The following is a 27,470-nucleotide window of genomic DNA, read 5'->3' on the forward strand; positions in this document are numbered from 1 at the left end:
GGTTGGTTTTGTTTTTAATATGAAAATAGAGCAGCAATTTTGTGGCCTAAAATCAGATGATGACGATTCCCTGCATTGGGTACATGCACGTGGAGTTTTTTGTATGTTTGTATTTGTATATGCATAGGTAAGGGTCAAAGAATATACCTCAGAGGGTAGCGACATCTGAGTGGGGCTGGGAGGTGGTGAAGGGGAGCTTTCACTTCCTGCTTCCAGTTTACTTTGTATCCTGTCAGACTGAAATTTTTCTGACCAGCAGATATTACTGTTTTAATTAGCTGCTGAAGGAATACAAGTATGATGATTTCTAACAAACATATTTAAGACAACAACATTGTGAAACAGCACCACCAATGATCAGAAATCTTTTTGTATTTTTCACAGTGGCATTTTCAATCCAATGATAAATGGTGTATTCTAGGTTTTGTCCTACTGAGTGAATGAATGAATGAAAATAAAAAGAAAAAATTATCCAAATAATTCTTACATATAAACCCTCGGTTAACTTTGTGTATCTTGGCTCAGGAGTCTACAATTTAGTCCTATCTTTGTGACTAGGATTATAACCTTTTAATACTGTTACTTCAGATCTTGTGTACAACCCACTCATTCAGCAGGCTTATTGAACATCTTCTCCTTGCCAGCCTCTGGGTTGGGTGCTGAGGATAGGATAGAGGTGGACCGACATAAATCTGCTTCAGTATACTAACCTTTACTGCATGCTTTCCAGGCCCTAAGCACGATGTTTGTGCTTTATATGTATTATCTCCTTTCATCTTTGTATCACCTCTATCTAGTGGAAATACCATTAACCCGATTTTACAGATAAAGACACTGAGACACAGAGAGATAACACTGCTAGGAACTAAGGTAGCAGTCATTTGAATCCCAGAGGGCTTCCGCTCTGACTCAACAGCCCATGCTTTTAAACCACTACTTCACAATGCCTTCCAGATCATAAGGTCAGTGTAATCTAGAAGAAGGAGTTGTACAAGTAAATATTTATTTTTGAACTTGGAACAACTTAAATTTCCAACCATAGGATGTGGGTCCACCCACATAGTGCCAGACTTGAGGAACATTTAAAAAGATGATGTAGATATTGATCCATTAACACAAAAGCAAATTCTGTTCATATTATTAAGTGGAAAAGATTGTAACAGTACTTGTAGAATGATTAAACTTTGTGAAAAACTACATAATTAAAAGTCAGAGTTGGACTCATTAAAGTCCAAGATGTCAAAAGTAAGCTACTAAGGGGGTCTGGCTGGCTTAGTTGGTGGAGCATGCAGTTAGCTCTTGATCTTGGGGTCCTTGAGCCCCATGTTGGGTGTAGAGATTATTTTGGAAAAAGAAACACTTTCAAAAGTAGGCTACTAAGTGTTTGAGGCCAGAACATTGGGGAACCTATCACCAGTCACTGCACTGTCCCCCAGTGAGCTGGATAAGGATTCTACCCATCTGCTCAACACAGAGCCCTGGGCAGCCACCACCAGTCAATCCCAGGTGGTGAATCTGGATTGAGATGAATCTTCTTTATTGAGTATTTGCTCTTTGATTCCACTGCCAGACTCCCTTCACCACATTCTTTTCCTTGATTTCTCTCTCATTATATCTGATCTTACTCTCTTCTCTAGGCTCTATGTGTATCTTTTTTACACACTGTTTTGGCCTCTCCACTTGTATACTGGACCCTGGTTTTGTGCTGAAATTAACACTTTCCCCACATCATCACCTTCTGCTTTTCTTATAGTTCATTCCCATAAGCAGATATATATATATTCTAATACTCACCATCATTTTTTTAAGGGTTTCTCTGGATGCCATATTCCTCTCTAGCTACTGCCCTTTATATCTCCTGGAACTATTGATTGTTTCTACTTCCTCCGTCTCCTGGTTCCCCTTCAGCCCCTCCCCACAGGCTCTGTTCTCCACCTCTGCACTGTAGCCTGGCACATCTCATCTCCATGATCTCCTTCTTGCCAAATTCAGTCATCAGTTCTCAGGCTTGGAGACTCAAACTCCCAGCAGCCTGTGAGACTGTGGAGACTCTGGTCTTGTTGAGCTTCTTTCTTCACTGGGTTTCTAGGATGCCAGAGTGTCCTGGCCCTTCACCTGTCTCTTTCATGATGTCCTCTCATCCTATTCTGCTGGCGGCCTCTCTGGCTGGCCACTTCTTTTCTCTGTCTCCATTCATTCCCCACATGTTGCCGTCTAGCCCCAAGATATTTAACATCATCTGTAGGCCAACAAGTTCCTGATTTTTAACCCCAGGTTTTCAATATCTCCCCTACATTCCAGAGTTGTATATACTGTTGTTTACTTGAGTGTTTAAGAGGCATCTCATGCTTAAAGTGCAAAATAGAACACATGATTTCCACCCTATGGCTGGGACTGCTAGCTGCCCTCTAGGAACCACCCTCCCCTTCTTCCTCTGAAATGCTGGTGACTTTGGCTAGACCAGTGGCCACTCAGAATAACATTAACCTTGCCTACATTTCCAAAACTCTTTTGTAGGAGGGTTCTGGCCAATAAAATGTAATCAGAAGTATTGTGGCTGCTTCTGGACAACATTCACTTATTGTACCATATTTACAAACTACACCTTCAGGCACTTTACCTTAGGGACACCTTCTTTTTCCCTTTGTTTGCCCTTCTTCCATTCTACTGTCGAGAAAACAAAAGGTGATGGTTGGAGTTTTAGTGTCCATCTTGGGTGAGGAAAATGAGGACAACTTCCCGGAAGTTGCTGAGTGGTAAGCTGAAAGGGTCTCTGACATTCATGGAGCTGTCACACCAGTCCAGAACTACCTGCCTCCAGGTTTCCTTCCATGATGGACAAGTGAAGACCTTCCTTGTTGAAGCCACTTCCACTGTGCCTCTCAGCTGAACCTATCGTATCCAATATATTCACCTATGTATTCTGTATTTTATCTCTTGTCTATCAGAGAGCAATCCTCCTTTCACATACTAGGCAATTTGGAATGTTTAGGAAGTCAAGGAAAACTTTTCTTACACATTAATCACTAAAAGTATAAAGTTAGAAAAGATGATTTGCTTTTACACAAACTGATTCAACAATTTTTTTAGAATGTATTTGTATCTAACGAAGATTCATACTTCTGTTTTCTCTGGTTTTATTTTTTAAAGTTTATTTTTGAGAGAGAGAGAACACATGAGCAGGGAAGGGGCAGAGAGAGGGAGAGAGAGAGAATCCTAAGCAGGCTCCATGCTAACAGTGTGGAGCTGAGGAGGGGCTCAATCCCACAAATGATGAGCTCATGATCAAGAGTTGGATGCTTAACCGACTCAGCCACCCAGGTGCCTCTGTTTCTTGGGTTTTTAATGAGTTCTAATAAAAACCCATTTATGCTGCTAAGATTATACTCCTTTCCAAATGGATGAATTGTCATCATCTGACATTTTGTACTGGTTTGAGTACTTTCATATGACAGGCCTAAAATAAAATACATCCTTCCTGATGCATAAAATCATGTCCAAATTTGAGTTGTCTCAGGCTAGAATATCTAGAATCTTTTAAAAAGTCTATGTTAAGTTAGTTTACGGTACAAACGCAATATTTGCTGAATGAATGAGTAAATAAATTAATGGTGTATTCTCCTGTAATTCTTCAGCTATATAAAGTTATTGTGATACTTTAATTTTTTTTAAACGTTTATTCATTTTTGAGAGACCAAACAGAGCGTGAGCTGGGGAGGGGCAGAGAGAGGGAGACAGAATCCAAAGCAGGCTCCAGGCTCTGAGCTGTCAGCACAGAACCTAATGTGGGGCCGGAACTCCCTGCCCGTGAGATCATGACCTGAGCCGAAGTTGGATACTCAACCAACTGAGCCACCCAGGAGCCCCTATTATGATAATTTTAAAGCAAGCTCACAATTTCTTTGCCATTCCTCTCACTTAAGTTGGGTCCTAATTCCTCTTCCCCTAAATATGGACTATCCTTGGGGACTGGGTTCTGTCAGATAGAATGCTGCTCAGGGGACACTTGAACCTATACCAAGACTAGGTTAGAATAGACAATGCAGCTTCCACACGCTGCTCTCTGACACATTGCTTTTGGATTCCTGAGCTGATACAAGTGTGAGAAGTCTGGCTACTTTGAAGCCACCATGCTGGAGAGAGATGCCTAAGGAGCCCTGGCTGTTCTAGATGTTAGCTCATGGAGTTTTCCAAGGATAGCCTGCCATACGTGTGAGTGACTAAGCCTTCCCGTTATTTCAGTGTTCTTGATGGAGTGTGGCAGAGATGAGCTCTCTGTGCCCAAATTGTAGACTTATAGCAGGATAAATATTGCTTCAAGTCTCTAAGTTTGAGGGTAGTTTGAGTAGTACCCCTGGTCACAGAAACATTTTCTGACCCAGCACACCTATGCTATATGTTGCCAAGAGAGTATTATTGCTTGATTGCCATGGAGAACATTCTGACACTTCAGTGCATTCCCTTTTCTGAAGAATTCTCTCTGTGGTAAAGAGGCATGCTTGTAGTCACCTACCATGTCTGTGGCCACTGGTCAGAAAGGGTTTCACTCCTCCTACCTTTTCCGAATCTATGGAGAATAGCAGAGATGTTGCCTTCCAAAATTGAAACAAGCAAAATTAGCTCTTTCAAAGAAAACTGCCTTAAGATGTAGTTTATAAATATGGTACAATAAGTGATAAGTTAAAAAAAAAAGTGATAGGTTTTTCCTTCTCTTTGCCCTAGAAACAAGAACAGACTAGACTGTTTCAGCATAATCCAGGTGGCCAGAGAATATGCTCAGGACAGGAACAAAGTAACCGTAAAGAAATCCGCAGCCTTATTAACCTGTCTGCGGCAATGATGCGTTAAGTGAAAAGCAGGGGTGATGAAGAGTTCTTAAAAAGGCTATCCATTATCACCACTTCTTCAGTGTTAGCTAGGGAAGAAAGTACTCTCAGTGTAGATTCTCTAGGCCAAAATATGCCTAGACTGGAGAAAGCAATCTAATGTAATTCCATTTCAGCAAGCTCAAGTAGGAAAATTCTTGCACAAGTGGATGATACATTTGACAAATACAGTGCCCAATATAAATGACTATGCGGCATTCTGTTTTATAAATTGATCTAGGAATTTGGCTAGCATTTATTTGTGCTCCTAAACTTGATCATTTCAGAGAAAGCTTTTAGGATCAATTTCCTAGACCACTGAAGACTGTTGGCATCTCCACCAAGGTGATGATGCCTCATCGGATTCTACAGGAAGCTGCTAGCTAATTTCTTTCTTTCTTTGATCCAAGTTTAGCCGTAGCAGGAAAGAGTGTCCAATTATAAGAGGCTCCCAAACATTAGTCCTCATCTGGATGATTGCCAGGCTCACAGAGCACTTTCTAGACCCAATGTCAGGGAGGCCACTTTCTTCCACGGTAGGACCTATCTTCTGACTTCAGCTTCATGATTTTAAGTCCTGAAACCTTAGGCTTTTAATTCTCTTCAAATGCAAGCACATCTCTCTGGTGAGTTGGGTTTATATGCCTAGTTTGAGCAGCTTCATATAAAAGTCATTTGGAAAACTAAATATGACAGCCATCTTCTTTCTAAAAAGCTATCAATTCAAAACAGAGAATATAATTAAATTGCATTTTGATTCTGGTGACTAGACAGTCTTTGATCATTTTATTAATGGTGTCAGAAACTGAACACATCTTAGAATGCAATATTAAAATTATGGAGAATTTTACTTTAGGGCAGGATCATTACCTGTCTTTCAGTCTCTTCCATTAAGTCTTTCTCCCTTCCTCCTCTCAGCCTGTAATCCCATTCTTATTTCACCTTGTCACTTCCCACTAGCTAGGCGACTTAAATAAGTTGGTGATATCCTTTCATTTTTATAAGATTCATAAAGCTATTTATGAAATTTCTTTGTGAAAAATACAACAAGTTTAAAGTCAGTTAACAAGCACACACTATTTGAATTTTTTGTTTTGGGGGTGACAATAATACATGCAATTTTAGTTTTTAAAGTTTAGGCTAAAGCATTCATTGGGATTTAGCAATGACTATTTTTTACTATCTGTAAAAAAACATTAATATTGGGATATGTATTTTTTTCTTCTTCTATTTTATTCTTTATTTTTGTAAAAGGAAATTGGCATCTATTTTTATGAATACAAAAAGGAAAACATTTTGAAAGGGAATGGCTTTTTTCTGAATCACTTAAAACAGACTAAAACTTATGTGCATTGAACACATTAGTGCTGAAAAAATATTCAGGGTATAATATCCAAGTCCCACCTGCAGGTGACCACTTATGAACTGACATTTCAATGGCATTTTTATCCTATCATGAGCCTCCCCCTATGAACTGAGTCACCTACTTGGATTTAAAGATAAAACACCTTCCTAGGGGGAAATGAAAATCTTAAAAGAATTTTTTTTAACCCTAAGAGGTTCGGACCATACACCATTTCCCTGATTATGAAACATCCCAATAAAGAAAAATTTCAATATTTTGACTTCTGGGCACATCTTTAAAGGCATTCTGAAAGCCCACATCTCTAGGGTTAAGAACATGTAATGCAATATGGTGTCACAGGTGATACCCTTAAAAGACAGCCTAATGGTCTATCTATTTAGGTTCAAGTTAGTTAACATACGGTGTAGTATGTTAACTCCAGGAGAATAACCCAGTGATTCATAATTAGATGTAACACCCAGTGCTCATCCCAATAAGTGCCCTTCTTAAGGTCCATCACACATTTAGTCCATCTCCTCACTCACTCTTTATGACCTCAGAACATTGCATACCTTGCTTTAATGAAAAAAGTAGTAAAGTTGGCTGTAAAGCAAAACTCCATAAAAAAATCTCTACCCTCCTTTGCAGTAATCTCCTTTATAAAATCAAAGAAACAGTATCAGCAAGAAGAAAAAAGAAACCCTCAGTGTTATGTGTTGATACCTCACTTTGTTCCCAACGTAATTTAAAGTGACTTGTCAGAATATGTAAAACTATAACAAAAGAGTGAAAAAGGGCAAAAAACAAGGGTGGGGACATAAAAGAGAGCCAGGAACAAGGCTTAAAAAAAGTATGAAATAACTACCTCTGCTCTGGGTGGATCACAGCTTGGTTCTATCTAGTAGTCCTGCATCAACTAATGACATCACTCCCCAAAATTCAATTTGCCTTGTGAGCATTTTGGGGGGAAGTAGAGAGGTCAGGGGGAGAGGTGAAAACACAGGGGAGTCTGGCCAACTCACTTTTCATTTGGCTTCATGTAGGAGTAGATTTTAACATATCTGGAATAGAAAACGCCCTAGACTGTGTGTTAGTAAAACAATCCTCCTCAAATATTGTTCTTCTGAGACAAAGCGCTCATAAATATTGGAAGGCATCGAATTCAGAATCGAGGCCTGCTTGCTTGCCAAAAACAGAGCCTTAAAGATGTATAAAGCTCCTCTGTGTCTCTCCTCTCTTCAGAGTCAGACAGCTCAAAAGATTGATCTATTCTTGCTGTCGGCATTTCTTCACTTCCCCCTCACTCCTGAAACCACTTTAATGTGGCTTCCACCCCCAGCACATCACCAAAGCTGATCTTGCTAAGGTCCCCAAAGTACATTTCAGCTCATGTTTTTCTTAGAGTCTTAGCAGCATTTGGAAGTTGACTTCTCCCTCCTTCTTAAAATACTCTGTGCCCTTTGTTTTCTGTAACACCATACTTTTTGGACACCTCCCTGTTCTTTGTTCATTCCTTCTACCTTTCCTCCATCTGCTTCTCCTTTTTCACCTGACTCTTCAGTGTTAGTGTTCCTTAGTTCTGTTGTAGTGCTTAGAGGAACCCTAGATATGAGAGAGCCCACAAAAATGTTGCTGTCATGCAGACCAGAAAAAAAAAGTACTTATCCTCTGTAAAGTACTTATCCCATAATGGAGAAGTTCATCAAGTTCTTGTCAACTGAATGACAGCAGCGGTAAACACGGTATATTGCATTGCTCACTCTTGGTTCCATAGTCCTTCTGGTGCTTTTCCTTTACTGCAGACCCTGGAGAACCAGGAACCGTGTTTCCCTCACTCCTTTACAGCTAGAGACTCCAACATGATGTAGGTTTCATCCATCAGAAGTCCTCATGTGAAATCTGAATTTGAAATTGATATAGGTGGAAAGAGAAGCAGCAGAAATGCCTGAATCATCCACTTAGCTAGTGTGAGGATCTAGCTGCTGTTACGTGACGCTGGAGCCAGTAATCCTGGTGAGACTTCCTGATGCCTGGACTGTGGCTAGGGTAGCATGTCCATCAGTGCAATGATTTCAGTGACAGTCTCCTGATTCCCAGAAGTTCCCCTCATGGGCCTATCACACACAAAAAAATTGTCCAAGGCTTAGCAATGGAGATTAGGGAACTTTCAGGAAAGTTCTGGGTATTGTTTTGGGAACTTTCAGCAATTTTCTGATGTTACAGATATGCCCCTTTGATTTTCGACTAACTACACTATTTGACAACTCTAAGGTAGAAATTTACTTGTTGCAAACCAAAGAAATGCTAATACTCCTTGTTCATAACAAAGCAAGTTACCTTTTTTTCTGGTAGATATATAATTGGCTTTTGCCCTAAAGGAAAGATAATCCCAAACATTCTTTTTATTGCCCTAAAACTCTAATAATATGGGAGTCACTAGCCATATGCAATTATTGAGCACTTGTAATGTAGCCAGTTTGAATTGAGATATGTTGTAAGTGTAGAATACCAGAATTCAAAGCCTCAATATAAAAGGTATGTAAACTCTATCATTTTGTTCATTAATTGTTTATATGGATTATATACTGAAATATTTTAGATATATTGGACTAAATGATAAATTAATTTCACCTATTTTTACTTTAATATGGTACAAGATTCAAGATTTTGAATTGTACACGATGCTCATAATACAGCAGTGTTGGACAGTCCTGCCCTGTAGCATTTAAACCAGTTTCATATCTATTAGCCAGTTGAGTTCAGCATCCCTGATTGCATGAATGTATATACACACATATGTCTACATTCTCCTTTGAACCAGGTTCTGTCATTACTTCGTGTGTCAAATAGAAATCTTTGACACTTACCGTTTATATTTGCAGGAGAATCACAGTTTTAACATTTCATATTCGAGCAGCCAATTCTACAGAGTTGCTCCAACAGGCCCCATCTAAATATGTTCTTCCAGTCTATGACTCATAGTGATTTTGCAAGGACCCAATGCCCTATATTAAATGCATTCTAAAATAGCTAAGATGGTTTTCATTACCTACTATGGTACCCTAAGAAAACAGCTAAATTTTGAATGTTCACTACTTTCTATATACTGTCTGAAACAATTTACAGATTATCTCCTTTCATCTTCATAACACCTCTGGGTCAGGTGACATACTCTCCATTTTACAAATGAGACATTTAGAATTGAAGGTACTTGTCCACTGTAACCAGCGGGGAAGTGGCAGCTGGATTTGCACTCAAGCAGAACTGATCCAAAGTCCACCTCCATTACCACTGTGCCACTCTGTCTTTTCTTTCCACTAAACAGGAGAGAGTATCTGTCACTTTGCTGACCCGAAACTGTGGTATGACAGAGAAGTGACTGCCTTTGCTTCTTCTGCCTCCTCTGCTCCCAGGACCTTTGATCCAGTTGGCTGTTTTTCAGAATCCTGGGCATAGCCTGGGTAGCTCTCCCAGACTCTCCCAATTAAGGAGATTGAATGACATGCTGAGCAGTAACTCCAGGTTTTATGAGTGAATTCCACAGGAAGTGTGTGACTTTGCCGGTCACAGAGCTTGCTTAAGAGCCAGTCCACCATCTTTGGCAAAGACAGAGAACAATTACACTGTAAGAGCTGCTATTAAGGGCTTACTGTGTGTCGGATGTTGTACTGGGCAATTTATATACATTCTTTTTAATCCATTCAGTGACTCAGTAAGGTGAAGGTTATCTCCATTTTTAAAGAAGAGTAATTTGGCTTCAGGTTAATTATGAAAGTACTAGGATTCCCTTGATAATCACTGAACTCTTCACTGATCATGAGCTACAATATGGCAGAAGTTTTAGACATTACAGTCGACACTTCAACAATGCAGCGGTAGGGGTACCAACCCTCTATGTGCTTGGAAATCCACATATAGCATTGGACTCCCCAAAAATGTAACCGCTAATTCTTACTATTGACCAGAAGTTTTGCCAATAACATCAACAGTTGATGAACACATGTTTTGTATGTTAGATGTATTATATACTATATTCTTAAAATAAGCTAGAAATATTATTAAAATAAGAGAAAATACATGTATTGTACTGTGCTGTACAAAATCCACGTGTAAGTGGACCTATGCAGTTCAAATTCATATTGTTTGAGGGTCAACGGTCTATTAAAATACCATTAAAGGGACGCCTGGGTAGCTCAGTTGGTTAAGCATCCGACTTTGGCTCTGGTCATGATCTCACCATCTGAGAATTGGAGCCCCGTGTCAGACTCTGTGCTGACAGCTCAGAGCCTGGAGTCTGCTTCAAATTCTGTGTCGTCTTCTCTCTGTCTCTGCCCCTCCCCTGCTCGCACTCTGTCTCTCTCTTTCACAAAAATAATCAATAAACGTTAAAAAAAAATTTTTTTTAAATACCATTAAAAAGCTCCTATTGATGGGGCACCTGGCTGCCTTAGTCGGTTAATTCTCCGACTTTGGCTCATGTCATGATCTTATGGTTCATGGGTTCAAGCCCTGTGTCAGACTCTGTGCTGACAGCCCAGAGCTTGGAGCCTGCTTCAGATTCTGTACCTCCCTCTCTCCTTCTCTCTGCCCCTTCCCCACTTGTGCTCTGTCTCTGTCTCATAAATAAATAAATGTTAAAAATTTTTTAAACTAATGAAGTCTATGGTAGTATTTGTCCACATGTAACTGAGTAAGAAACATGCTTAAGAAAGGAGAATAGCAAAAATATGTGCCATCCTTCCATTATTGATGATACTTTAAAAGCTTCAAATGGGCAGGCAACTCAATATTTTCCACTATGCATCATATTAGCTCTTAATTCATTAACTGTCTCTTCTTACTGTCTGCTTTCTTGCTATGGTCTATGTTTTACACTGGTGCTGCAGAGATGTCCGAAAGGATTATGCCACCCCACTTCAGTCCCAGGAAATAGAACTGCTATGAATTATTAATAGTGTTGGCTTTCTAGTGCTTTAATTCTACCTCTTTGTTTCAATAAGGATATTAAATGGAATTTTTCCTATCACTTCAGGAACTTAGTACATTTTGTAGGAAACACTCAATGACTTGAGTAATAGAAGAGACAGTCCTATGTTGGTTTCCACTTCTACTTATTATGGATTCTCCATATATTCCATCCCATATATCCTTGCTCAGTGATAGGTTAATAGGGCAATTTTTAAATTGAGCTCTTTGGAGCCCTTGGGATTCCCCAGAGGTACTCAAGGTATAGCCGGGAAACAGAGGCCTGAGGGGGAGGTTCTGAACCTCACCCCCAACCGTTCCCTTGCTTCAGAGAAGCACCTCACTTCTATAAGCATTAAGCTTTCATGCAAGATTATGTTGGAAGAAAGGACTCTTCTTTTTAAAAAGCTTTAAAACCTGGAATAAATACAACTACAATAGGTGTTTATACAGCTTTGAGATTCCAAGAACAATGTCTAAGGATTTTTGATAATTAAAACTCATCTGAGCATATACAACCAACTGTGCCCTGAACTTGATTGAAATGGTGGCATGTCATGTGACTTGGTTTGCAAGATGGACTTGGACCTCCAGGGGTGTTGTAATAATCACCATAAACGCTGGGTGAAGTCAGTCACTATGCTAATGTATACAATGAATAGGCTTAAAATCACAAGAACTGCAGTAAAATTTGGGGGCTGGCAAAAATAAGTGAACTGATTCCACAAATAAACTTGGTTCACATGCTTGCATTCAGGTTATTAGGTCAGACCCATAGGCCTCCAGTTTCCTCTGTGAGGATGAACATAGTCCTTACTTGTTACTGACATGAATTTTATCACTTTTCTGTAATAAGAGCAACTATTTGTTTACCTTTCAAAGTGTGTAAAAAATGGGGGGAGGGTTATTTCATGGGAGATAAAATTAAAAAGTTAAAAGTTCATGCCCAGGGCTCCCTTCTGTGTGTGAACTGTGTAAAACCCTAGAAATGTGCCTCTTTTCTCATGCATGGAAGCTGTAGACCCAAAGAAGGCAGGCAAATGACAAAGATGGGTTCATTCAGGATGTGTTGTATTTACTGAGCGCCCCCTGTCATCAGGCATCATGCTAGATGTTTGGGATGCAATAGTCAGATTCCTCCTCTGCCTTCATAGAATTTGCATTCTAATATGGAGGAGGCATGTAATGAACACATCAAGAATTACATAAACATAGCAATTACAGAATGTGATACTTCCCATGATGCACACAATAGTTGGGCGGGTCCTTTTTAGATAGAGGCAGTCAGAGAAGGGTCTCTGGGAGGGGAAATACCTAAGTGTGTTTTAGAAAGTCACAGCTGGCCTCTTTGCTGGCTGCTGAGGCCATAAATGTGTGGATACTATACTGGATAGCCAAATGTGTGCCATCTGCACCAAAGAATCAGAATGCTGTGGAAGCCCTTGAGGGGACCAATAGTTGGTGACTGCCTGAGTAGGTACAGAAAAATACAACATTGTTAATTTAGTAAACGAATGGAATTTTCCCCTGGTCATCTAACATTTATCAGCACTGTTTTTTATTCTTTTTTTCCATGCAAAGATGACCTGAAGAATACTTAAAACACATGCAAGATCATTGTCTTTTGCCACTCCATAAAAATTATTTTTATAACCATGTATAATCCTCATGAAACATGTAAGAAATGCATCTATAATGAAATGTCCTCGTATTACTTTGTAATTGTTAAAGGCAACATGATTTTGGTAAAAGAATTCACAGAAATATTTTAATTTTCAAAATCTCTACACACAGCATTTAAAATATATTAGAGTGAAGCGAGGACATGTTTATCAAGTAACATGACTTCTGTTAACAGAATTTTCCACTTTCCATTCTTATTCTTCCATTTGTATTAGTTGAACCTTCTTATTTAAAAAAAGGCTTTAAAAGCCTACCAGTGTATCATGTTACTTAAATAAAAATACCTGAAAGATATACACACATAGAGCAGATTCAGATTTATAGCATAAATATTATACTTCAGTGTCTCTCAAGCAAATATAATTCACTCATCCATCCAACCATCCATCCATTCAGTATTTATTGAGTCTACTGACCTAATAGGTAAAATATGCTTTAGCCAGAGCAATGTACTCTGATCATACTGGCCCCTTAACTCAGTGAACACTGTTCATGATTCTTTCTTTCTTTATGTACTAAAGCAATTCTTTCAAAGGCTTAGTACCAACAAAAATGTGGCTAGATAACCTACAATAAGGAGCAATTTGAAATTATCCAATTAATGTGATAAAAACTGACTGACAACGAATTCTGGAGAAGTACATAGGGTGGTTTATCTCAGAACCCCAAAGAAAACTATTCTAAGGAACTTCAGTAAGGCATCTGATTCCAATGAAGAGATCACTAGTTTCCCTATGTACCAGTTTAAAAACATGATGATTAAAAAGCATCTTGTTCAAAATAGCAAGAAAAATATATCTAAGTATTAACTTATCGGTATTTAATTAAGAACCTGAATTAAGTAAACTACAAAATTTTGAGGAGGAATGTAAAGAACAGAAATAGGGAAAATCTGTTACTCTTGATAAGATTAAATGTTAGCATGTTCATTCTTTCCGAATTATTTTAAAATTTACAAGGGTATTTTAAGATTTTTAAGGGATTTGGACTGGACAAAATTATGCTAAAATCTAATGGACTTCGTGATAAACAAGGACAATTGGAATAATGAGGTTGGGGGGTAACAGAGACTGCTGAGCATTAAATATATTCTAAAGCTATAAGAATTAAAATAGTTTGGTATTCTAGGCCTATCTCAAGAAACAAGAAAAATCCCAAATACAAAATCTAACAGCACACCTAAAGGAACTAGAAGCAGAACAGCAAAGGAACCCCAAATCCAGCAGAAGAGAAATAATAAAAATCAGAGGAGAAATAAACAATAGAGAATCCAAAAAAAAAAAAAAAAAAAAAAACCAAAACAGAACAAATCAATGAAACTAAGAGTTGGTTTTTCAAAAAAATAAACAAAATTGATAAACCTCTAGCCAGACTTCTCAAAAACAAAAGGGAGATGACCCAAATAAAATCATGAATGAAAATGGAATTATTACAACCAATACCTCAGAAATACAAGCAATTATCAGGGAATACTATGAAAAATTATATGCCAACAAACTGGACAACCTGGAAGAAATGGACAAATTCCTAAACACCTATACACTACCAAAACTCAAACGGGAAGAAATAAAAAATTTGAACAGACCCATAACTAGTGTAGAAATTGAATCAGTTATCAAAAATCTCCCTTCTCTGGGGAATTCTACCAGACATTTAAAGCAGCATTAATACCTATCCTTCTCAAGCTGTTCCAAAAAATAGAAAGGGAGGGAAAACTTCTGGACTCATCCTACAAAGCCAGCAATACTTTGATTCTCAAACCAGACAGAGACCCAACATAAAAGGAGAACCACAGGCCAATATCCCTGATGAACATGGATGCAAAAATTCTCAACAAGATACTAGCAAATCAAATTCAACAGCATATAAAAAGAATTATTCACCATGATCAAGTGGGATTCATTCCTGGGCTGCAGGAAATATTCGCAGATCAATTAATGTGACACATCACATCAATAAAAGAAAAGAACCATATGATCCTGTTAATATATGCAGAAAAAGCATTTGACAAAATCCAGCATCCTTTTTTTAATAAAAACCCTAAAGAAAGGATAGAAGGAAATACTTGAACATCATGAAATCCATTTATGAAAAGCCCACAGCTAATATCATCCTCAATGGGGAAAAACTGAGAGCTTTCCCCCTGAAATCAGGAACACGACGGGGATGTCCACTCTCACTGCTGTTGTTTAACATAATGTTGGAAGTGCTAGCATCAGCAATCAGACAACAAAAGGAAATAAAAGGCATCAAAGCTGGCAAAGAAGTCAAACTTTCACTTTTCACAGATGACATGATACTGTACACAGAAAACCCGACAGACTCCACCCAAAGTCTGCTAGAACTCATACATGAAGTCAGCAAAGTCACAGGGTACAAAAATCAATGTACAGAAGTCGGTTGCATTTTTATACACCAATAATGAAGCAACAGAGAAAGAAACTGATTCCATTTACAATTGCACCAAGAACCATAAAATATCTAGGAATAAACCTAACCAAAGATGTAAAAGATCTGTAAGCTGAAAACTATAGAAAGTTTATGAAGGAAACTGAAGAAGACACAAAGAAACAGAAAAACATTCCATGCTCATGGATTGGAAGAATAAATATTGTTAATATGTCAATACTACCCAAAGCAATCTACGCATTCAATGCAATCCCAATCAAAATTGCACTGGCATTCTCAAAGCTAGAACAAACAATCCTAAAATTTGTGTGGAACCACACAAGATGCCAAGTAGTCAAAGTAATACTGAAGTAGAAAACCAAAGTGGGAGGCATCACAATCCCAGACTTTAGCTTCTACTACAAAGCTGTAATCATCAAGACAGTATGGTATTAGCACAAAACCAGATACATAGACCAATGGTATAGCATGGAGACTCCAGAATTGGACCCATAAACGTATGGCCAGCTAATCTTTGACAAAACAGGAAAGAGTATCCAATGGAAAAAAGACAGTCTCTTTAACAAATGGTGCTGGGAGAACTGGACAGCAACATGCAGAAGAATGAAACTAGACCACTTTCTTACACCATACACAAAAAAAAACTCAAAATGGATGAAAGACCTGAATGTGAGACAGGAAACCATCAAAATCCTAGAGCAGAAAGCAGGCAACAACCTTTTTGACCTCAGCTGCAGCAATTTCTTACTCGACACATCTCCAAAGACAAGAGAATGAAAAGCAAAAATAAACTATTGGGACCTCATCAATAGGTCTTGTTGATCAAGAAAACAATCAATAAAACTAAAAGGCAACTGACAGAATGGGAAAAGATATTTGCAAATCACGTATCGTATAAATGGTTGGTATCCAAAATCTATAAAGAACTCACCAAACTCCACACCTGAAAAAAAAAATAATCCAGTAAAGAAATGGGCAGAAGACATGAATAGACAGTTTTCCAAAGAAGACATCCAGATGGCCAACAGACACAAAAACAATGCTCAATGTCACTCATCATCAGGCAAATACAAATCAAAGCCACACTGAAATACCACCTCACGCCAGTGAGAATGGCTAAAATGAACAAATCAGGAAACTAGATGCTGGTGAGGATGTGGAGAAATGGGAACCCTCTTGCACTGTTGGTGGGAATGCAAACTGGTGCAACCCCTCTGGAAAACAGTGTGGAGGTTCCGCAAAAAATTAAAAATAGAGGTACTCTGTGACCCAGCAATAGCACAACTAAGAATTTATCTAAAGGATACAGGAGTGTTGATGCATAGGGGTATATGTACCCCAATGTTTACAGCAGCGCTTTCAACAATAGCCAAATTATGGAAAGAGCCTAAATATCCATCAACTGATGAATGGATAGAGAAGATGTGGTTTATATATACAATGGAATACTACTTGGCAATGAGAAAGAATAAAATCATGCCATTTGCAGCAACATGGATGGAACTGGAGGGTATTATGCTCAGTGAAATAAGTCAGAGAAAGATATCATATGTTTTCATTCATATGTGGATCTTGACAAACTGAACAGAAGACCGTGGGGGAAGGTAATGGGGAAAAATGTTACAGAGAGGGAGGGGGGCAGACCATAAGAGACTCTTAAACACAGAGAACAAACAGGGTTGATGGGGGGTGGGGGGAGAGAGGAAAGTGAGTGATGCGCATTGGGGAGGGCACTTGTTGGGATGAATACTGGGTTTGTATGGAAGCCAATTTAACAATAAATTTTATTAAAAATAAATAAAATAGTTTGGTAATGGTTTAGGGATTAACCAAAGCTATCAGTGAAGTCAAATAGAATGTCTAGAAAAAGATTCAGGCATATACGTAGATTCAGTCTCTAATAGTTGTGCTGGGGAAAATATCTAACCATTCAAAATTAAGATCTCTTTTTCATATAATGCAATCATATAATTCCAGATGGATTGAAGATTTAAACATAAAGGAAAAAGCCATACTTCCAATTAAAGATGTTACATTTTGAACATATGCACTTACTTCTCCCATCTAAGCCCCACTTAAGTATGAGTAAAATTGATTTTTTAAAAAAGGTTTAAACACCCAGAAGAACAAAGAATGAGAGAGAAAGCTTCAAAACTTTGGAAAACAAGGCAACAAAACTTGGGAAATTAGAAAGCAAATGAGCTAATGGTCACACTGATCTGAATGGTAAGTGTCCAGTGGGAGAAGCAGAGAAATGGCCCTTTTAACACAGTGGAAACTCCCCAAGGCAGTGGGCAGAAGTGGGCAGAAATGTGGGGTCAAAAATACAAGGATTTAAAATTTGTTTAATAAGCTATTATCTCCCATCCCTTACAGGGGAGTGGCTACACCACCCACCCAGGTGGAAGCCAGAATTTCAAGCTCTGGAGAGGGTCTTAGAGACACAGCTGAAAAAAGATCAAGTGCTGATAACAGATATTCAGTGAAAATTACACACTAAATACTGAGGTCTTACCCTTCTTTCCAGAACACACATAGCCAAATTTATAGACTCTAGGTGGATATTGGACATACCTTCTGTGGAGGATCTGCCCAGTTTAAGAGAAGAGATACAAAGATACCAAAATCAGAAGCTCCCCCATGAAATGGCTCATTCACCGTACTCCAGTAAACCTAAGACCACAGCTCTGCAGCTGGCTAAGGAGAAGTCTACTCCAGGTTGGGGGATGTCCTACCTTCCATTGCTCACTCCAGGAAACATCGGATTGAATTGTTACTCTGCCCCTAAGATGGGATGTCCCTATGGAGAAGCCTTTGGCCCAAGCACTGATCCCTGGCCCTATTGTTTCCACTGTGCTTAGAGGACAGATGTCTAAGGAAGTAGAGCTCAGCGCAGTGCAGACAGGCACATGTTCCATTCCTGGCCATCTTTTCATCTTCAAGGGCTCCCCTTGCTCTTCAGCAATTAACTCTCATAACAATTATTTTTTTAAGTTTTTTTTTTTTTTTTAATTTTGAGAGAGCAAGCAGGGGACGGGTAGAGAGAGAAGGAGAGAAAGAGAATCCCAGTCTCCAGACTGTCAGCACAGAGCCTGATGTGGGACTCGAACTCACGAACTGTGAGATCATGACCTGAGCCAAAATTCAGAATCAGACCTTAACCCACTGAGCCACTCAGGTGCCCCTCCCATAGCAATTATTAACACCATTTTCACTTAAATTCCTCAACCCTACCTCACCTCCAGTAATTCTCAGTAAATTACCTTACCTCAGGCTATCTTATGTAAATGCCTCTTCATATCAAATTGTGTGTGTGTGTGTGTTTATCTGTCTTCTGTACAGATAAGATTTGTCCTGTCTTCTAAATGTAACGAGTCTGCTTACGAACTTGCCCTGAGCCCTTTTCCCTCTAATTACCACTTCTATCTTGCATCTTCTATTCATTCTGGCTGCCCACTTGTGAGAATATGTGGGCTTATTCTCCAGGTGCCAGGAGTGCTGGTGGAAGGTGGCCCTCAACCGTCAGCCATCTTCAGAAGTTGCCCCAGCAGAAGGAAGTCATAACACAAACAGTCACCCCTTCTCTGGGCAGCACTTCTGTAATGACTGGCTAATGGGGGGAGGGGTGGGATATAAAGACCCAGCCCTCTCACTGCACCTTGGGACAGCCCTGAAGGGTCTTCCCTAATTCAGAGCTCCCGTGTGTTGGCCGAGGTCTTCAATGAGACTACATCTCACCCAACTTCCCCCTCAGGCCAATGCTGTCTACTTTCTTTGCCTCCCACGGTTTTTGAACCCAAGAGCAATCCCTACAAACTAATCTCCATCTCAGAGTCGCATCCCAGGGCCCCCTCTCTATGACAGCACGTCTGTAAGTCATGGACATTTAAAATTTTGATAGGTAGTACCAAGTTGCCCTTTTAAAAAGCTGTACAGAGTTGCATTCCCATCAATCTAGAAAAGTGCCTCTAAACTATCTCTACTAGATATAATCAATTTTTCAAATCTTTGCCATTTCATAAGTAACAGATGGTATCTTGTTCTTGTTTGATTTATAATTTTAAAATTATGAGTAAGAGAATATTTCACATATTTATTGGCCATTTATATTTCTTATGTTTATGTTCTTTGTCCATTTTTCCATGGAATGGATATCTTTTATGTATTGGTTTTTAAGTGCTCTTTGTAGAGTAAGAAAATTGCAGGTAAGTTTTCCGGTTTGTTCTTTGTTATGGCTTTGCTTAAGACATTTTTTTTTTGACCATTCTCTAAAGTTTTACATTTTTAATTAGTTAACATTATCCATTTTTTTCCCTATGCTTCTTAGTTTCCTGTCAAGCTTAAGCTGGCATTCCCTATCCTAAGATTTGAAATTTTCAATACTATTTTCTTTATAATTTAGCTCCAGTGCCATTGGCATCACAAGGATGTCCCTGAGTACCTTGACCAGAAATTAACCCCAACCATTTCCTCTGCCTTTTCATTAAAATCACATTGCACATCACATTCTGAATTACTTTATAGTAATTTTTATTCTCCAAACTCTTCTGTTAGATTGTGAGTTACTGAGGGAAGAAATTTCATTTTATTCCTTTATTTTTAACCAAACTCCATACTTTATCTTTCATTAGTTTTTCCACTAATGTCCTTTTCTTGGTCCAGAATCCCATCCAGGATACTGCATTAGTCATCATGTCTCCTTTGGCTTCTCTTGGCAGCCAGTTTCACAGATTTTGTGTTTTCCAAGTTTTTATTTAAATTCCATTGGTCAACATACAGTGTAATATTAGTTTCAGGTGTACAGTTTGGTGATTCAACACTTAAAACCAATACCTGGTACTCATCACAACAAGTGCCCTTCTTAATCCCCATCCCCTATTTCAACCATCCCCCCACCTCCCATCTAGCAACCATCAGTTTGTTCTCTATAGTTTCTTGGTTTGCCTCTTTTTTCCCCCTTTGCTTGTTTTGTTTCTTAAATTCTATATATGAGTGAAACCATATGGTATTTGTCTTTCTCTGACTTATTTTGAGCATAATACTCTCTAGCTCCATCCACATTGTTGCAAATGACATGATTTTGTTCTTATTTTGTGGCTAATATTCCATTGTACATATACCACATCCTCTTTATCCATTCATCAATCAACGGACACTTGGGCTGTTTCCATAATTTGGCCATTGTGGATAGTGCTGCTATGAACATTGGGGAGCATTTATCCTGCAAATTAGTATTTTTGTATCCTTTGGATAAATACCTAGTAGTGCAACTGTTGGATCCTAGGGTAGTTCTATTTTTAACTTTTTGAGGAACCTCCATACTGTTTGCCAGAGTGGCTGCACTGGTTTGCATTCCTACCAACAGTCTAAGAGGGGTTCCCCTTTCTCCACATCTCACCAGCACCTGTTGTTTCTTGTGTTACTCATTTTGGCCATTCTGACAGGTGTGAGGTGGTATTGCATTGTAGTTTTGATTTGAATTTCCTGGATGATGAGTGACATTGAGCATCTTTTCAAGGGTCCATTGGCCATCTGTATATCTTCTTAGGAAAAATGTCTACTCATTTTTTGGGTGTTGAGTTTTATAAGTTCTTTATGTATTTTGGATAGTAAAGAAACTTCATTTTAGATATCTGTAATGCATTCCATTATCAAGGATATCACCTTGCTTACAATGCTGCTTAAATATTTACTGAAATGAATTAACTGATACTGTTTGATTATGTGGTTTTTAAACCTTCTTGATACAAAAAGGTGAAATTAAAACACTTGAGCTAGGAGACCTCACAGTTCTGCCATCTCCCAGATCTGAGCCACACCTATAAAGGGCTGACTGCAGGAGCAGCACATGAGGGAAGTCTCAGGGCTTGCCAAGTGATAGGTGACCAGAACACTCTTCGGTAAGTAGGCAGGTCAGGCAAGATTGCTCCTAGCAGTAGGGGTGGCATGCTTGGAGCCATGACACAAAGTGGCCCTCCTGCATCTGATACAAAGCCATAGCTGAATCACCTAACAGCATGACCATTCTGCCCCTAGCAGTGGCATAGATTTATCCTTGGCCCTACTTGTGGCTGGTGAACTTCTTAATGGTGTTGAAGACCAGCTACAAGTAGGTGGTCAGGCTCTCAATTAGCTAAATACATTGAGTTTTCATCCTAGGTGGATTAGTCATTGCAACTTATAGGCCCACTAGTACTTGTCCTGGATTCACTGGTTCTAATTGTTCTCCACTCATTCTCTCTTGAGCCCATTGAAATACAGCTTTAACTCTACCAAAACTATACTTATCAAGGTCATCAGTGACCAGCGTGTTGCCAAATGCAATGGTCAATTCTCAGTCCTCACCTTACTTGACCTGCCAGCAGCAGGGACCCAGTTGATCCATTCGTGGAGGGTTTCATTTGCCTCCTAGGACAGGATGCCCTTCCAGTTTTGCTCCTACCCCCTAGATGCTTTCTTCTCTTCTTTGCTGGTTTTTCCTCTGCTTCCTGAGCTCTTAACTTTGGGGTGTCCTAAGACACAGTCCCTGTACCTCTTTCCTTTTCTATATGCTTTTTCTCGGTGATGCCATCCAATCTTACGGCTTTCAGTACTGACTACCTGCAGACAAATTCCAACTTTATCTCCTCCAGCCAGACTCAAAGATCCAACTGGCTGCTCAACATCTCATGTAGATGTCTAATATCTCAAAGTCAACTTTCCAAAATTGAACTTTTTTTTTTTTTTTGGAAATAGGATTTTATTTTTCAAGTTTTTATTAAATCCTAGTTAGTTAACATACAGTGTAATATTGGTTTCAGAGGTATAATTTAGTGATTCATCACTTACATATAACACTCAGTGATCAACACAAGTACCCTCCTTAATACCCATCATCCATTTAGCCCATCCCCCACCCACCTCCCTCCATCAACCCTGTTTGTTCTCTATAGTTGAGTATTATGGTTTGCTTCCCTCTCTTCCTCCACCCTTCTCCTACATTCTGTTTTGTTTCTTAAATTCCACATGAATGAAATCATATGGTATCTGTTTTTCCCTGACTTATTTCACTTAGCATTATACTCTCTAGCTCAATCCATGTCATTGCCAATGGCAAGATTTTGTTCTTTTTAATGGCTGAGTAATATTCTATTGTGCTTATATACCACATCTTTATCCATTCATCAGTCGATGGACATGTGGGCTCTTTCCATAATTTAGCTACTCAAAACTGAACTTCTAATCTTTCCCCAATCTGCTCTTCACACGGTCTCTCCATTTCAGTGAATCACAACCATTACCAAATAGTTTCTCACCAGTAACTCTGGGGTCATCCTTCAGTCCTCTCTCCCTCACATCATGTCCAATCTGTCAGCAAATCACAGCCAGAATCTGACCGTTTGTCATCACCACCACTGCTACTACCCTGGGCAAATTACTTAACTCTTCTCTCTTTCCTCATCCATACCTTGGGAGTAATGATGGACTATAACTTACAGGGTTAGAGTCTATATAAAGAACTTAGCACAATGCTGAGCAAATAGTGCTTAATATACTTTCGCTTTTATTATTTCTGGCCTTTGTTTTCTAAAAGATTTCAAGGAGATAGTAGTAAAATTGAAGCCATTGGCTCCTTTTCTAAATAACTGAATTTTGTTCTTCAACATGTGCAATTTCAACTTTGAAGATTTTAACTAAATGAGTTGAAGAAAATAAGATGTGTTACTGGGCTTAGCTTCTGAGAAAGGAGAAACATGAAAATTCACCTTACCTAGTAAAACTGTCACAAGAATCAAAGAAAGGGTTAAATAATTCAATGGCAATTTGAATCATTGGCATTCTTCTCTAGACTGATTAAGAGTAATTTCCAGATTATCAGACCACTTTAGCATAGAAAATATTTTTTAATTCAAGGTTACAGGAGAGTGTTACATATGATAGTACACAGCTGTATGTGGTACTAGCCTCACAACTGGAAAGAACTTTGGGGATATGGGCAAACTTGTGGACTGTTTCTACAGCAACAGCTGGGTAACAACCAGTGCTTATATCAAACTGCTTCAGGTTGTTTACCTGTAGTCCTATGTAATCTGTCATCCCAACTAATTATTAATAGTTAGAAAGATTCTGGAAAATCTTTAACAGTAATATCTCGGGGGTCAACAATATTAAACTAAGCCTGAATTATATAAGGAAGAATCGCAGATAAGTACCCAAATGCATAAATTAAACACCTATATATTGCTAATAAATAAAAACCATTGCACTACAGAAGCCGAAAAATAGTTTCAGAGCATTTAACTTGTCTCTTTAACGTGGCCATTTTGATAATATATGTATTAAGAAATAGTTTTTGAATAGATCAGAAAATGTTCAGCTAATTTAAGTTTTTAAGATTTTATTTTTTTAAGGGGTGCCTGGGTGGCTCAGTCAGTTTAAGCATCTGACTTTGGTTCAGATCATGATCTCACGGTTTTGGGTTAGAGCCCCGCATCCCTCTCTGTGCTTGACAGCTCAGAACCCAGAGCCTGCTTTCAGATTCTGTCTCTCTCTCTCTCTGTCCTTTCCTTGCTAATGCTCTCTCTCTCTTTCACAAATAATTAAAAGAAAATTTTTAAAAAATTTTTTAAAAAGATCTTATTTTTTAATGTAACCTCTATACCCAAAGTAGGGTTTGCACTTACAACCCTGAGATCAAGAGTTGCATACTGTATTGACTGAGCCAACCAGGCACTCCTCATCTAAAATGTTTATGGGAAATCACATTCTTTACACTTTTTTCATTTTTTCTCTTTCAGCACATGGCAGATATGTACATATACATACATACACACACCTACCATGTGCTGAGTAATGAGAAAAAACAATGGTGAATTGTTTTTATTATTTACTTCTTTGTAAAAATATTATCCTTTTACATATAAGAGCTACATTTTAATGGCTTTGAATGCTTTAAAACAGGGAAAATATGAAATCATCATGAGTTTACTGGGCTTAATTTGCTATATGCTTTTCTTTGTTCCTATTTAATTATGTGTTAAACTTTCTGGTACTCTGATACATGATGGATACAATATAAAAAATTATATTTCACATTAGATGCAAAAGTTACTTAGTAAAAGTAAACTCCCATTGTAACCCGTGGTGGGATCATTTTGGCTAGTCCATAGATGCTTTGAGTGCTAATTTTTATTCATTTGTTTATTTTTTGTAGGATGTCCTGGCTGAGCAAGGTTGGAAGTCCTAGTTCTCGCATTGACCGCACAAACTTTTCTAATGAAAAAATCATCTCTCAACTTGACTACTCAAATTTTAGTATCCGATACTAACAGAAGAGAAATAAAAATTTTAATGCTTATATTACACAACAAACACCATATATTCTCAAGTCTATGTACTAGAATAATAGTAGCAGAGTAGGGTAAAAAAAAGAACTTTCTGTTCTGAAAGCTACAACAGAATATATGTTACTAAAAAGGTCTGACACTAAAATAGTTTTACTCGACTATGTTTTTAAGACGCAAAAACATAGTATTGTAAAGGATATTACAAAATATTTAATATGAATATTTAAACTTGTCTTGTGGAATCTTTAATGAATATTATAGCAAGTGTTATTTGGCTAGGTATAAAATAAAGCTCAACCATTTAAAAATTAAGCATTGTTGTCTGAATTCTAAAAACCTCCTGAATAATAATTTATTAAATTTGAGTCATTTGTTTAACAAGAACCAGTAGTTAGATATAAATGTATATGATGATCAGTATAACCACAAAATAATATCAATAAAGAATTTTTAAAATTCTGGTTGAGACATTCAATATTTTGGTTGGAGTAACCTAATGCCATCTATGACCTTTATTGTTCTGTGTAGTGAGCAGGTGAGTGATGGTAACTGTTAAGAACGCACAATTTCACTACTACGAACAGCAAGATTTATGTCAACAACTATGTACAATGGTTTGTCCTATTAACCAGAAAAGGAATCGACAGTCCAATTAAATCATACTATCCCTTGAAGTTGACTTATCATTTAGGGATTTTTCACATGTAAATGGTAATTAAGCAACAGGATATTTTAAGGAGAAGGTTCATTTCTATGCCATAGAATTATTGAAAAAAGATCTTTAACTCAAAATACTAGGGGACTTCAAATGTTGTAGGCATATACATGTGTATGTCCTTCAGTGATCTCCTAATTTTTGTACCAATGGAATCCTTCACTAAAACAAAATTTTCCATGGAATTTAATACCTAAAGTAAGTAAAAAAGCCCACTAGTATGACTGAAATGGGCATGGAGGTCCTTGGAGCCCTGCATGCTTGGTCTCACTTTGCCTCCTGCATCTTGTCTGCCTTGGACAATTTCACATCCCCTAGGAATCCACATTAGAAACTACCATTCTGTCTGTAGAACCAATCTCCACTGTTACTCTCGATGGCATGGACAAAGACTTCAGGCCTCTTTCTTTTACCTGCTCCAAGAGTAGAATTGAGAAAAGAAAATGAGGTGAGACTGACATCATTCCTTTGAAAGGTTAACTCTGTGCATAATAATAATATTGATATCTACCATACACAAGACAACACAAAATCAGGGAATGACCAAGATATTTTTTTAAAACTTTCCAAACACACTTAAAGGAATAAAACAACTTTCCTATTATTCTAATGTCATCATCATGTTAAGCATTATACATGTCAAATATTATACAGGAGAATCTATTGTGATAGTCATTTGAATTTTTCTCTTATTTCCCTACTCCTGGTTGAAAGAAGGGAGAAAAGCCTTTGTATTCCCTAAGCTCAGGGAAGCTTTTGGTGCTAGTGTCCTGGAGACAACTTCTCTTCCAAGATTGAATTTTAAAGAGGGCATATGATGCTATGAGTGGAGGACAAAGATTAACACTAGGCTTTTAGCAGGTAAAAGAGAAGGAGAACTGGCAAGAGCCAAGAGGAAGAGATTATCCAAGACTTTGAGAAGGTACCAAAGGCCTTGGGTTTCCTAAGAGATGGAGACCTGTGCCTTTCTCCCCAGCAGCGCCTGTGCAGGATGGCTACACCTGAGAAGGGGGCAGCTTGAACACTCAGAGAAGAGGGGTCCCAGGCCCAGGGACTCCTGGTACCAGCAAGATTCCTGTCCCCAAAAATGCCACAGAGCATCCTGCTACAGGGGACCATGGTGGCTCAGACAATAGTCCTGGCAACTGGAATGGACTAGAAGCCAGAGAAATCTTTCCTGAATGTTCTCTGTGCATGAAATCCTTTCTGTGGTCCTTCTGGAAGAGAGCAGACAATCCCAGGGATGACTGAGAATTAACCTCCCACCGGTCAGACAGGATGGGGCTTGAAAGAGATTTGCTTTGATTTACAGAAAATAAAATAGACATTTCTTGCACACTCAAGTTTGAAACAAAATCGGTATCTCTTTACACATAGAAAGGCTAAGTGATTTTAGAAAAATACCATCTCAGAAGTGACACCAATATGTCACTTTTTATTACCTTGCTATACTCTGGTAGTTCCCTTCCCAACTGTCATTATAAGAAAATCATACCTTACTGGCACAATCTTCTAACTGCACAAAGTGAATCACATTAGTCAAGGTTACTTAATGATTAACACATAATGAAATTCCATCACAGGATGAAAAATGTTGTAAATAATGATTAAAAGTAGTGTTTGTGAATGGGTAGAAAGCAAGAGGGAAGTTGTAAAAATGTATTATGGATACCAGAGAACACATCTTACCAGTAAACTTGATTATGTCAAATTTCACAGTGAATGCACACAGGGAATTTTAAATTTATGTATTTTAGATAATAAACCTTGACAAGTTTAGTCAGAATTAGACATTTTAAAAATCAAGAAAAAAAAGCAGAAGATGGGTATCTACTTCAGTGACTATCAACCAGTAAGTGTTACAACACTTCACATGCCCACACCGTCTTCAGGAAACACGCATCAGAATTGGGGGTATGATCTGTAAAAACAGATCATATTAAATACTATTAAAACTGACATTTAATAATATTAAACATTTTAATAATATTAAAAAAATAATATTAAAAACATATTAAATACTATTTTCTAAATTCATATAAAAATTCCTTTTATTTTATTTTTTTTTAACTTTTTTTTCAACGTTTATTTATTTTTGGGACAGAGAGAGACAGAGCATGAATGGCGAGGGGCAGAGAGAGAGGGAGACACAGAATCGGAAA

General features: G+C 38.2%; 1 protein-coding gene across 4 annotated transcripts in view; it reads left to right on the plus strand.

The window, feature by feature from the left end:
- Positions 1-25,052, plus strand: part of ACYP2 (acylphosphatase 2) — a 274,964-nt gene extending 249,912 nt beyond the window's left edge. For all 4 annotated transcript variants that reach the window (XM_053200598.1, XM_053200599.1, XM_027072448.2 and 1 more), the window contains one exon: positions 24,461-25,052. In XM_053200598.1, coding sequence (XP_053056573.1) covers positions 24,461-24,575 — 115 coding nt within the window. In that variant the 3' untranslated portion in view covers positions 24,576-25,052. The remainder of the gene's footprint in view (positions 1-24,460) is intronic.
- Positions 25,053-27,470: the final 2,418 nt, after the last annotated feature.

The sequence above is a fragment of the Acinonyx jubatus genome, chromosome A3 (genome assembly GCF_027475565.1).
Source record: "Acinonyx jubatus isolate Ajub_Pintada_27869175 chromosome A3, VMU_Ajub_asm_v1.0, whole genome shotgun sequence".
Lineage (NCBI taxonomy): Eukaryota > Metazoa > Chordata > Mammalia > Carnivora > Felidae > Acinonyx > Acinonyx jubatus.